General features: G+C 44.5%; 1 protein-coding gene across 1 annotated transcript; it reads left to right on the top strand.

The window, feature by feature from the left end:
- Positions 1-10,915: 10,915 nt before the first annotated feature.
- Positions 10,916-12,022, top strand: GPR132 (G protein-coupled receptor 132; the record flags this gene model as incomplete). Its single annotated transcript, XM_084288008.1, has 1 exon — positions 10,916-12,022. The coding sequence occupies one exon, from the start codon at positions 10,916-10,918 to the stop codon at positions 12,020-12,022; it is 1,107 nt and encodes a 368-aa protein (XP_084144134.1).
- Positions 12,023-13,032: the final 1,010 nt, after the last annotated feature.

Raw genomic sequence — 13,032 nt, 5'->3', positions numbered from 1 at the left:
CCTATTGCTGGCAGAGAGTATTTCCTATTACTGACATCCTCTCTGCGCTGACTCTTTTCAGCACTGTTACACCACACTTAGTCTGTGGAATTTCAGTGGGATGAGAGGGACAGCTGTATTTTCAGGTTGCAGGGAACACCTGTGATTCCTGTGCCTGTCACTGTTGCAATAGAGGTGTCAGTGCAGGAAGGGGGGAAGCTTGTGAATTTCTGTTTGACCAGGAGATGTGTTTGGTTATGAATAAATATTCTCTGCAAGTGTCACTGCCTGATGGCAGTGGACATTGTTGTCCCCTGAGCAAGCATCTTCTAGCTTCCATGGGAACTTGAGCAGCAAAGGAGGTACAAGTTACCAGATGCAGTTCTCCTGGGTCAGCAGTGGATTGAAAACCACTGATTGTATTGGGATAGATGGGGGGAAAGCAACCACAGGATGGCAAAAGACAAGAGCAAACCATGGCAATGCACAGGCCACATATGGAGACAGACACAACCAGGTGATGACAAGCTGGCAGGATGTGACATGATCTGTAATAGAGAACAGAGTCTGGCCAGGGCTCAGTGGTGACGCCAAGAGCACACAAGACCAAGCTGTGGTCAGACAAAACCCTTGGCCATTAATAAAAAAAGAACAACTGATACAGGGAAACAAATTGAGCCATCAGTGAGCCGCAGTCCACAGCCATCTTACAAAAAAAGCAAAGAAGCTTGCCACAAGGTAGGATAAATACACGTCACTAAAACATGTACTATCTACCTGTCTGTTACAACAGCATCACTTTGTTTATGTGTGTCATCAGCAGAGCCCAAGGGGCCACATAGCTTCTGTGGGTCCAGGAGCACAGCTGGGTGCCTGCTGCAGGCTACCACAAGCCATAGGCATGGCTATGCCATTCCCACACTGATCACCCTGCCTGTCTGAGAGCTGATGGGACTGAATGTTCACATCTTTGGACAGGATCCAACCCAGATGCTCCTAGCTGGGACAAGTGTCTCTCTTGGCTGCAGGGTCACTGTTGTTGTCCTTCGCCTTCTCTGCCACAGACTTAAAAGCCTTTATATAGGCCTTGTGTTGGTCCAGGTGTCACATATGGCTACCTGCCTGCACTTACTGAACGGTGAAAATATACATGGCCTCATTCCAGAAATCTCCAGCAGCTTCAGAACAGTTGCTGCCTCAGAGATGATTTAGAGTCTTGGTGGTCTGAGGTGAAAATGGCTCTAGCACAGGCCTTTCTGTGTCTTGGTATGCTTCTTGATGACTGGAGTTGGAGGTTTGGCAGGAGTCTGCTGTTTGAAGGCCTGGATGACTGAGGCCCAGAAGAAGGAGGAAGGTGTCCTTAAGGAGCTCCTGGGGAGAAACCTAAGGGCAAGAGGGTGGTGGCATAGCAAGCTGTTGGCATTATTCTTGTGGCATCTCTTGGGTACCCACCCAAGAAATGTGAAGGAGGCCCAGATCTGTCAGTAGACAAGGATGAACAAAGAAGAGATCACTGAAGAGCTATGAGGAAAGAGCCAAGATTTGTCTCCACCTTTGTGCCAAGGATTGGAAAGTGGGCCCCACGAGCCACCTGGGCCACAAGATAGAGCAGTGGGGTAATCCCAAATCCCCAGTGCCTGCAACTGTTAACGCAGCAGTAGGAAGGCTCAGGCCTGTGGGCTGAAGGCAGGCTGCAGCAGTCACAATCTGCCTCACATGGCCATCACACTACCAGGGAGGGCCAACTCCCTGATATCCCCCAGTTCTTTTGGGAACCCAGAGCTGCATTCATTTTCATGTTAACTCTCTGTGACAAATTTTCTGGTGATTGGTTGTTTTAAACATCTGGGAGCACCCCAGGGGGTTCCAGAGATGCTGTGCATGGGAATCCCCCTCTCAACTCTTTCTTCCAAGACTTGATGATTTCGGCATGAACTAAGCAGAAAGTCTGGCCAGTTAATTTTTTAGATAAGCCACTCAAGTAACAGAAGCCTTATTTAAATAGCCTTCACTCCTAAGGCTGTCAGTTATAGCTGTGCTAGCTTTATGGAGGCATCAAGCATGACTGCCTACTGGTTTTATGTCTGGGGAAAAAGTGGGTGTGAAACAGCAGCACAAAACTTGCCAGTCTCAGGGCTGTTCTCAGCTCTTCACTTTCACCACATCTGCTCCAAAATCTATGCTTCCCTCAACCTTTTGACATCGCTGGCTTTGTAGTTTGACCTCAAATTTATGATTGCATTTCTGAGGCTCCTGATGGCTCTCCTGATTATGAATCAATTCCTCTGACCATGGTACATTTTCTAGAAAATCTGATAGGTATAATAAAATAAATCTGGTTGGCAACATCATTTCTCTGATGTTTTCAAGGAGAACTTTTCTCAGTCACCAGCACCAAAAGTCCCAAAATCATGAATCATGGACTCAGAGTCATGAGACTGGGGAAAAATAGTCAACTGATATGGGGGACTTGGGAGTCTGTTTTTCAGCTGTGAATTTCCCCTATCTACTCTCTCATCCTTTACCATGTATGACATGTATATAGTTTTACCTACCACCTTGACTGAGGTAGTTTTAAACCCTGTAGCTGAAGCTTTCATTTTTACATTTCTCTCTTATCTGCCTGGCATTGTTTTTTCATCTACAGTCCCTCACCAGCCAGTGTAATAGGAACATAAGATGCCCGTTTTATGGAAGGATTGCAGTTTCGAGCCACGTCATTCATCAACCCTGAATTACGTGACAGTTCACCTCATTGTCCCCACAGCTGCTTATTTTAGCACAATAGTATGTTTAAGGAAGTGGATGTGTGGATCTAGGCAAATGACCACACACACGTATTTAAAACCTCTGGTTACTAAGAGTTCACATCTATGAACATTGTATCACGAAATAAATCAAACGCTTTCTTCTTATCAGAAATGGTTGCTCCTCCTGAATGCCAGATGATGAATATCTTCTCTCTTCCGACAAATATGCTCCTTTAATATATATATATATATTATTATTTTTTTAATGACCACTTATATATGCAGTATAAAGTTATTTATTGAAACTGTATAACTGATCTCAAGGTTCAGCTGCTTCCTCACAGCAGCTATTTGTGGTTCCTGGCAGTGGTCTGCAAATGCTCCATAGCTGCTTTAACCAGCAATAGTGAACAGAGAGATTATCTGCTTTCACCACAATGCTCTCTGTCTGGTGTCTCACAGTTGGAGATTGTTGCAACCACTAATGTAAGAGTGCTTACTTCTCACAAAAAAACTACCTAAACTTCAGATGACTACATTTGATTATCAAAACAAAGCCTGTGCCTTGCGTTGGTTCAGCAGAAGGATGCATAGAGATATTTCTTGTTTCATAAGAGTCTTCTCCATGGCCACAACAGCCAGAGAATGCTCAAAAGAGGGCAAAACTCAAATAGAAATCTAACAAATGGACAAAAATTGCCAGTTTCATATTTCAGGAATCACATGGAAGGCTTTTGTATGGTTTTGGTTTTCATGAGCTGGTATTAAAAATGCCTCATACAGTTTTTATTTATCTCTGCATTCAAATCCCATGAATGCTTTCCCCTTCATTAAGCTAGGATGGAGGCAGCCGTTGTAAGATGGAGCTGCACTCAGGCTGGATTCCTCATATAGTCCTCTAGCTTTGAAGTACTTTTTTTTTTTTTTTTCCTCTCTCTCTCTCTATACAGGATTTTAAAACTATATGGTGTCAAATCCCATTGCCTTGTGTATGTCATTAAAAATGGTCAGTCTGCTGGGTAAATAAGTGGAGCTGCTGCTGCCTTTCCTTTACATGCTCAGCCTGCCTGAAAGGACTAGTACCTCAAACTTTAGGTACTAGTCTCTTTATTACTAATGAAGGGAATAATAAAAAAATAATAATAATAATAAAAAACAATCACTGACTTGATGGGCTAATAGGTCATAATCTTTTTTTATCCACAGAAATAGCAAAAACATTGTTTACTTTCAAGAACAGCAGAGCAACCAATCCACAACAATTTCTTACTTTCTATTAAGGTTAACAGACACAAAAGCTAGTGGCTGGAAACTCAAGAGACAGGTAACATAGTTTCTGCGTGAGAAAGAGAAGCCTAGATTTAGAATGGGAGTGATGTGGCTGGTGATGAGTATTGTAGGTGGTACATCTGCCATATTTAGGAACTGATGACTCACGATACTAGATTTGAGCGGTCAGACCAACATTATTTTTGTAATACTGTGTCAAATAGTTATGGTACCACATACTACTAAGAAAAGCACACAAAACAAAGAGAAACTCAGGTCCAGTTTCATTAAAGGCTGATTTACACTTTAAAATATAAGTGAGGGCTGATATCCTTCACAAATACTGGGGGCAGGAATGGAGGTGTGAAGGGCTGGTTTGTTTTTATCTTAATCATTACAAGGATAGCTTTATTTTATTATTATTATTATTACTAATCTCCAAATAAGCCCCTCAAAATTCTCATCTCTACCAATAATTCTTGGCATAGAAGGATGATTGGAAAATGATTTGAAAATGAAAAATATATAAATAATGTGCTCTGCTGATATACTTGTATTCATGTATTCATGTTACGGCTTTCAGTGTGTCTTTTTTCTTTTCTGCCCTTCTGTATCTCAGGTGAATTAATCAAAAGGCTTTCAACCAGTGCTGTGTTCAACTATCGTGTTTTTTTCTAACTCCCCTGAATTGTATCTGAAATTTTCTTTTTACGCCTTTCCTAATGGTGGTTATTTTATTGCTCTAACTTCTTTGTTGGAAATCAAAAGTTTTACATGAGCAGCTAATAACAACAGACAACTGCAAAATAAAGCCTTTTGCTTTCCCCCTCATTTTCACTTCCCTCTTTACACCTAGCGTTAACAAAAGCACTTCAGAATCTTCAGGGAAGATCACATATTAATGCAACTGGCCTGGATATGCAGCAGCAGCACTCAGTGAAGCTTGTCAAGTCTCCACACTTCTCAGGACCCTTCTCAGGACCCTGTTCTGCTTCATGCAGGACCAGACTCCAGTGAGGATCTTTAAATCTGAAACAATAAGCTCTAAGTTAACAGGCTCACAAAAGCTCACGTGTTCTTCAGGACTTAGCAGTTAAGTTTTCAAAGTAAAACCAAAAAAAAAAAAAAAAAAGTGATGTGGTTGGAGTGGCTGTCCATCTGCTATGTGGCTCAAATGACCACAAGCACTGCTTACCCAAGGTGCTTTACTTAGGACTTGCAGCATCCACACAGGTGCCTGGAGGGGTACTTTTGGTGCAAAGGCCCCTAAATAGTCAGGAGAGACCAGCAGCACCTCTGGAGGTTGGTGGAGGGTGCAGTTCACATTCAGGCTAAGCTGCTCTCAATACAGCCTCTCCCTCCATCTGCTTCTGGCTGCTCTGCTCCTGGCCACATGCTACTGCTAATCCCCTTGTGCCTGCCCAGCTGCTGCTGTGACCCTGGAAGGCCAATTCAAAAAGGCAAACTGATGGACAACTGACCCAGATAGAAAAGGAGACGCATTTTCTGCTAGCTTACCACTCTGCATGAGTTCACTGCAGGGTCAGGCAATGAACTCGTCAGGGAGAAGGCAGAGAAAAGATCGGTGACAGTCAGGCTGTTATTCTGATGTGGCTGTGATGTGAAACCACATTCTCACAGCATCCCAGGTTCATGGTCTCATGTCCCACGAGCTGTGTGGGACATCTCTGCAGAATAGTTCAATGCTCTCTCATGCCGGGCAAGCGAGAGGACAGAAGACCACCACGCAGGCTCTCCTGCACAATAGCACCGTGCTTTGGCCCCGAGCCACAATATGGGACATCTGATTCCTAGATCAAACATCAGTGCAGTGTTTGAATTCAGATCTGCCACTGTCTAGGAAAGCCCAAGAACTCTTCCTTTCCACTCCTCCCAGTAAAGCTGGGCTGCCAGCCATAAGAGATGCTAAGTGCAGTGGATCAAGGACAGAGGGAGAAAAGGGCAGGCGATTTCAAGAAGCTTTTACGGACCCATTTGGTAGGCCGTCAGCAAGACAGAATCACAAAATCACAGAATCATCCAGGTTGGAAGAGACCTCCAAGATCACCTAGTCCAACCTCTGACCTAACACTAACAAGTCCTCCACTAAACTTCATCATTAAGCTCTAAATCTAAATGCCTTTTAAAGACTTCCAGGGCATTTCTGCTGCTTTTTTACCACACATCAAGAAAATTGGATTTCACATCCTACTTGCCTCTTCCATCCACACCCTTTTTACTTGAGCATCTCAACATGCTCTGACCTCTTCTAGGATTTTCTCTGTGTAAGATCTCAATACATTAGAGCAGGTAGGCACTCCATTTTAGGAGCAAGAAATGTAATTACCTCTTTGTCTAACAAGTGGGAACATAACACAGTGAGATTAGAAGCCCTACCAGAGATCTACCTTCCCCAATATTGTGAGTATAACCCAGGCCAAGAGCAGATGTCCAAGGAAGAGGGTAAATATAGAGTAGGCTCACAGCAAATATTCTGCAGTAGATTATCCCATCTTACTGTGATTTGTGCTCAGGTGCTTACCAGAGGTGTTGTCTCTGTTCTGTCAACAAACCAGGAAGATGAGATATTTTATAGGTGATAAACATGCATGTGCTGACTGAGGTTTGAGTCTTACTCGGTGAGCCTCGGGGAACAAGAAGCTCCTGCATGCTGCTAAGTATGTGTTGAGCTGTTGAAGCAAAACACAACCAGCATCTGATGTTAACACCTAACAGTAGCTGGTAAGCCCTAGCAGAAACAGAACTGTCACAGAAAGGAGGGGACAGCTACTTTGGACAGGCTGTGCTCAACAGGTTAGCCTGCTGCCTCCAGTGAGGTGTCCACGGGTTACCAGATGCTCCTTTAGACAAAGCAGTAGGATCGTGAATGCTGCATTAGGGAGATGTGGGGATTCAGCTATCACAGCCCAGCCACCACAGAGGAAGACAGGACTTCGAGTCCTCTGGGATGAGCAGGGCATGAAAACAGCAGACTCTAAAGGCCTGCATAATAACATGCATTCAGTTCCAGTGAGTCAGTATTACAAGGAGAATTTTCATGAATTGCCTGTTCAGTGCTGCTTTCTGATCTGCAGTTTGAGGGCAAAAACCCTCTCCAGTCCTGGTGAGCTGAGCAGAAATTGTCAAGCTCAGGGCCAGAAGACTGCTCTGGATAGGGCCCAGAGCCAGGAGAAAGGCAGGGGGCGAGGGGAGCAAACGGGTGCCCTCCCCTCCTCCTTCCTGGAACAGGGCTGCTAACGGGAGCATTATTGCTGGGAAGGATCCAGGCTCCTGAGCTGACAGGCCAGACCTTTGCAAAAGGCACCAGGCACGTGTTTTTTTCTTCCTGAGTGTAAATTCATGCCTGTGACCGCTCTTTGTTGGTTGAGACTTTGCGGCTGGCAGCTGGCAAGGGTCTCCTGAGCCCAGCATCGTCCCTGTGGTTGAGGCGCTGCACTGACAGACAAGAAAAAAAAAAAAAAAAAAAAAAAGCCTGGTGCAGACAGATTAAAAAGTCACATGCATCTCCTTCCTGAGGCTCTCACCGGTGCCAGACACACAGGAAGGAGACATGGCCTGGAGGCAGGGCCTTGCCTCTCCCTCATCATTTGGCTGATGCAGAGAGGAGGCACCGGGACAGGCTCCATGCCTCTCCCTGCCCCCCCAGCACCCGCAGACCTTCCTGAGGAAGAGCATGGTGCAGAGAGGAAGCAGCAGGCTGGGAGCAGTGGCAGTGCACAGCAGAGCCCTGCTGATGGGCCTGTGCTGCTCCGTCCCCTCCTTTCTTGTGCTGCACACGTGCACAGACATCATGGGGGACACGGGAGGAGGCAAGAGGCCCAAAAGCCCTGAAGAGCTGGGCCTGGAGAAACTGAGGAGCAGAGCAGGAAGGGAGGAGGCAAAGGAAGGTGGCAAGCGAAAGAAACATTGGGAACCGTGTGTCTACAGAATAAGTCCTCTTTGGGAACATGTGTCTACAGAATGGCTTCTACCACTTCCTTCCTGCTCTGCACCATTGCTGGCTGCTTGCTGGTGAGGCAGGTACCTCAGGGGGAAGCATGCCTTCGCACAACGAGTGGCGAGCAACAGGCGTAGGCAGTGCAAAAAGAAGAATTTGCAGACAAACAGGGCCAAGAAGCACATGAAGCCCTGGGGGAGGGGAGGAGAGTGCACCTTCAACCACTCGGAGAGGTTTTGTGCGCTATGGTGTTGTTGCTCATGGCTGAGGCAGCGTGCGACTGTGCCACGTCCCCACCTCGGCTGCCGCTGCCTCCATCACCTCCATCACCTGGTTCATTCACCTGCTGTGCTTCACAGCTCTGTTTTCAAGGCACCTTTGTGTTACACAGGTTCCTGGTGGTCTCACATCGCTCAGATGCAAGGAGAGGACGAGCTCTCCTATGCCATGCTCTGGGTGAGGTCTGGCACAGAATCTCTGCTGACCCAGAAATCAAACGCTGCCTTTATCTCCCCTCCACCACTGTTTGGTTGGTGGCCTGCAGAAGGCCTCATCTCATTGACCCAAGGTGGCAGGTGCCCAGAGGCAGAAAGAAATGAATGTCACTCCTTATCACAACTATCACATTTCTAAATAAATACCAGCTATGACTACACTTTCACTGCTAGAAAAAAAAAAAGAAAAAAAGAAAAAAAAAAGGAAGCAAATTCGAAAACATTGCAACAGCCCTGCTGAGTCCTGTGCCGTCTTCCCCCCACACAGTAGTGAGGATCCTCTTCTTCAGTCATCCTGAAGCTGGGACATTTGAAACTAAAGGAAGCTTCAGATCCTCCTAGAGAGAACCTGAACATATCCATTGGACACCAGATGGTCCAGCTCTCAGATGAGGAGATGTGTCCCTCTGGCACTTGGCTGGATCGAGGTACTGTGGCCTGACTAACACAGTGACCACTGCCTGCTAACCTCTAAAGGTTTCAGCATGCAAGCGGAGCATGGTTTGCCGCAGAGGGAAGTAGAAGGTAGACACTGAGCAGGTCACACCCTACAGTGTACTTCTTCCACACCAGCAGCACTTTCTCAGTTCCTGTGTCTACAGAGTCCCCATTCCAAGTGTCACCCTGAGGAACAGCTTTCTGTGCCACCAGTGCTGGGGATAGCAGGTACTGCTGCCACTGCCCCACCTGCTTGCTTACCAAGACTGGAAATGCATCTTCAATCCGAACCTGCTGTCACTGGGGCTCTGACTGTGTTTGTGTACTTGCTGCACATGAACACATTTTGGCATAGACCAGGAGGACTTGGTCTTTATGGCTGTGGCTAGCACATCACTGCTGTGAGGATTTTGCAGCCTAAGGCAGCCTGCATCCATTTCCTCATACCATCCTTATCTGCATTAACTGAACTAGCTCAGGGGACTGAATGTCCCTCAGGCTATCTTGAATGATAGGTGCTCTGTTAGGCATTCAGGTGGAGCTGCTTATGCAGCCCCAGGAAGGGGAGGGAATGGCCCCACCAGCTCGCCTACCCTCCCAGAGATGTAGGAGACAATGCAGGTCCTCACTGCCCTGGAAGTAGACTGCTTCCCCCTATGTCTGCTTGAGATTGGCCCAAACCAACAAAAAATAAATGTTCATAGGCTGACACAAGCTACTTTCTCCTCTGCATGAACACAAGGTTAAAGAAATTGCTCGTTCACGGTGAGGACGAAGGCTCATACACCACCTCTGTGAGAAGGGACTCAACACTACCAACACATCTCCCCTTGGCAGTTAGTTGACTGTTCCCTGGAGCAGGTGTCCACCTGAGTGCTCAAAAATCAGGGCAGACTAGATCTCTTCTTATTAAGTGTCTTACACCGCAGGCAACTTCAACTCATAAATACAGGAAAGTACAAGTTTTAAGAGAATACAACACCATTACAGCACATTCACCTCCATGTTCCTCTCTTCACTTGGTAGGAGATTTCCTTGTGGAAGTCGTGTGACTTTGCAAGAAATGCTTCTCCTAGCACTACATAACACTAACCAAATGCCAAGTCTGCTCTTGTGTATGGTTGCCTTGGAAAGGTGTTTTTGTAACCACTCCTTTTCAAGGAGCATTAATTTTCTTCACCACCATTTCTTAAAAGCATACATATTCTTCTCTTCGATCTTGTTTACTTCCTTTCATTACACATTTCCTGTTGTTTCCCAGAGGTATCAAACAGATGTGGTAGGCAGTTTTGCTGACTTGCTATGGTGAATGTTACCTAGCACTACAAGTTTTTGCTCCTCATCTACAGTTATTCATTGAGAGAGGTGTGAATTATCTAGATCTGAACCACTGTGTTTTATTACAGTGTGGAAGTGCATGCCAGTATCCAGATTCTAGTTCCTGTATGCTGGGTAGTCTCTGATACATTAAGTGCCCCCAACCAATTGAGATAATTGTCCCATTTGACCAGAAATGATAGCTTCTTCTACCAGCCTCCATCTGAAATCTCAGCAGTTTGCAATTTTTGTTACTGAGTTTGAAAAAAATAAAAATAAAAAATTGGAGATTTATGCCCTTAATGCTGTTAATTTCCTCTGCAAAGCGACTTTAGTATTTGGTCAGCAGCTCGATTCTTATGTCTTATTTATGAGGCAGCCTGGTTTAAGGTCAGTCCCCAGCCCCTGTTTTAGTGACTAGGCGTGCTATAGTCAAGAAATTCCTTGTGAGGAAAGGCACTTCTTCCTGGAACTAAATCAAACCTGGCTTCCAGGGGATACTACAGAAGAGTAGCAGGTCTTGGAAAGCTCACCTGTCCTAGATGGTTTCCCAAGACAAGCATCCCATTTGTTCCCCTGTGGTGCCCTTACACTTATGGGACTTTAACCTTTACTGGCACATCTCTAAGTGATACAAATGTTAACTTTCTATTTTGCCTTTTCTGATTCTCAGGAAAAAAAAAAAAAAAAAAAACAGCTGGAAAGAAATCATGGCAAATTCTACAGACTGTCTCACAACTGTAAAGGATAATGTCACCATTTGCAAAGGCATTTCCTACAAAGACAGCAAGACACTTCTCATTGCTGTTTACAGCTTTGTTTTTGCAGTCGGCCTTCCAGCAAATTGCATAACTTCCCTGCTTACATTTATGCAAATCCAAAGGAACAAAGTAGTTGCCATCTACATTTTCAGTTTATCTTTGTGCGAGCTGATGTATTTAAGTACCTTGCCTCTCTGGATTATCTATGTACAAAATGAGCACAAATGGTACATGGGTGAACAGATTTGCAAAATAACAGGATTCATTTTTTTCTGCAACATATACATCAGCATTCTGCTTTTGTGCTGTATTTCTGTGGATCGCTATGTGGCATTGGTGTACGCTCTGGAATCAAGGGGAAGAAGAGAACGGAAAAAGGCAATCATAATAGTATGCTTTCTCGTTGCTGTGGTTACAATAATCCACAGTCCAGTATTTCACATGAAGAGTATACATAACGATACCTGCTTTGAGACTTTACCCCTTGACAAAACACTGGCTTCTTTCGGCTTTGCCAGATTCCTATTTGGATTCGCCATACCTTTCATGATCCTCATTTTCACAAACTACAAAATTTTCCAAAGTACAAAAACAAGTACCAGCTTGACTTGTCGCCAGAAGACCAAAGTGAAGTATCTGGCAATTGCCATTATTGTCATTTTCCTGATCTGCTTTTCTCCCTACCATGTGGTACTCTTAATAAGGTCTGTATACTTTCTGCTTCATACAGATTGCTCATGTCCATTTGAAAAAGACATATACCCAGTTTTTACAGTGTTTCTGTGTTTATCCACTGCAAACAGTGTTGCCGATCCAATTATTTACGTGCTGGTTAGTGAAAACGTCAGAAAAGACATTTTAAGGACTCTGAGAAGATGGAGGTCGAACTCATCCAGGTTCAACTCATCTCTTAGTCATAAGAGTGAGAGCAACAGACAGAAAACATCAAAAGAATTGCAGGAAGGAGTACAAAGAGAAGAAAACAAAGAAATAGCAAATTCATCCCCCATTGAAAAGACCTGTCATACCAGCAAAGACCCAGAAGGTGGTAGCTAGCAGTTCGCTGCTGCACCTAGCTGCTGACAGCACGTAAGAAGTTCCAAACTTGAGCTGCAGGCTGCTTGCTGCAGCACACAAGTATTTACATGCTGACGTCTGAAGGAAGGTTTTTTTACATTACGTGGGCCAGCAACTCCTAGAGGACTCTACAGGAATGATGCTTCTTATTTATGTTTCTCTCCTACGATAAAGTTTGCCCACCGCTATCATCAATGCAAACCTTGCTTTGTGAAGGACATGTGGAATAAACTATGAAATTTACTGTGACTCAGACGGAAGTCTTAAAAGCTCATTTTTTTTGGAACTACTCTTCTCCTTTCACAAACTGAGAGACGGTTTTATCTTCTGAGTTGGACAAAAAAGAAACACCGTACCTAGGAAAACAATGTAAGGCCCATTCTTCTGGTTGAAATTACTAGTCCTCAAGAAGGTACATGTTAGATTCTCATACACATGCACCGTTGTTAACGTTTGCGGTTAACCAGTGGAAAATATTAAAAATGAGGAAGTCTTTCAATAAGAGCCTTGAAAATGTTCCTAATACAGAAGTATGCAGCTTAATCTACCTTGCACATTCTGAATATAATTGAGGGCAAAATAGTGTCCTGAAAACACATAGCAACAGTACTACAGTGTTACTTGAGAAACGGCACAGTCCTGATATTTTTAAAAATGTACATTTCTAATGCTTAATATTTTAGAATTAGTAGATTTTACGTGTTTTGCTGCAAATTCTGGAATGCACTGAAGTATATAGAAAATGTATAAATTTCCAAGTGGAATTGGGGACTGTTTTTATGCTATCTCTGAACATTTGTTGAAGTTGTGTTTCATTTCTGACTAAGATAACATTTCCCTCCCAGTATTGATCTGTTGTTTTTCTCAGTGTGTAGGAGTCTATACAAGAGGTAAGAGCCTTACAGAAAAATGAAGGGTGGCAGCATGGAGAATGTAGTCCCTTTTGCACATAGAGAGGGACTGCCTTGGACATGCTGGTGGTGCATAAT

Source organism: Netta rufina, assembly GCF_964035555.1.
Source record: "Netta rufina genome assembly, chromosome: 5".
In the NCBI taxonomy this organism is placed as follows: Eukaryota; Metazoa; Chordata; class Aves; order Anseriformes; family Anatidae; genus Netta; species Netta rufina.
This window is presented reverse-complemented; position numbering and strand designations above follow the sequence as displayed.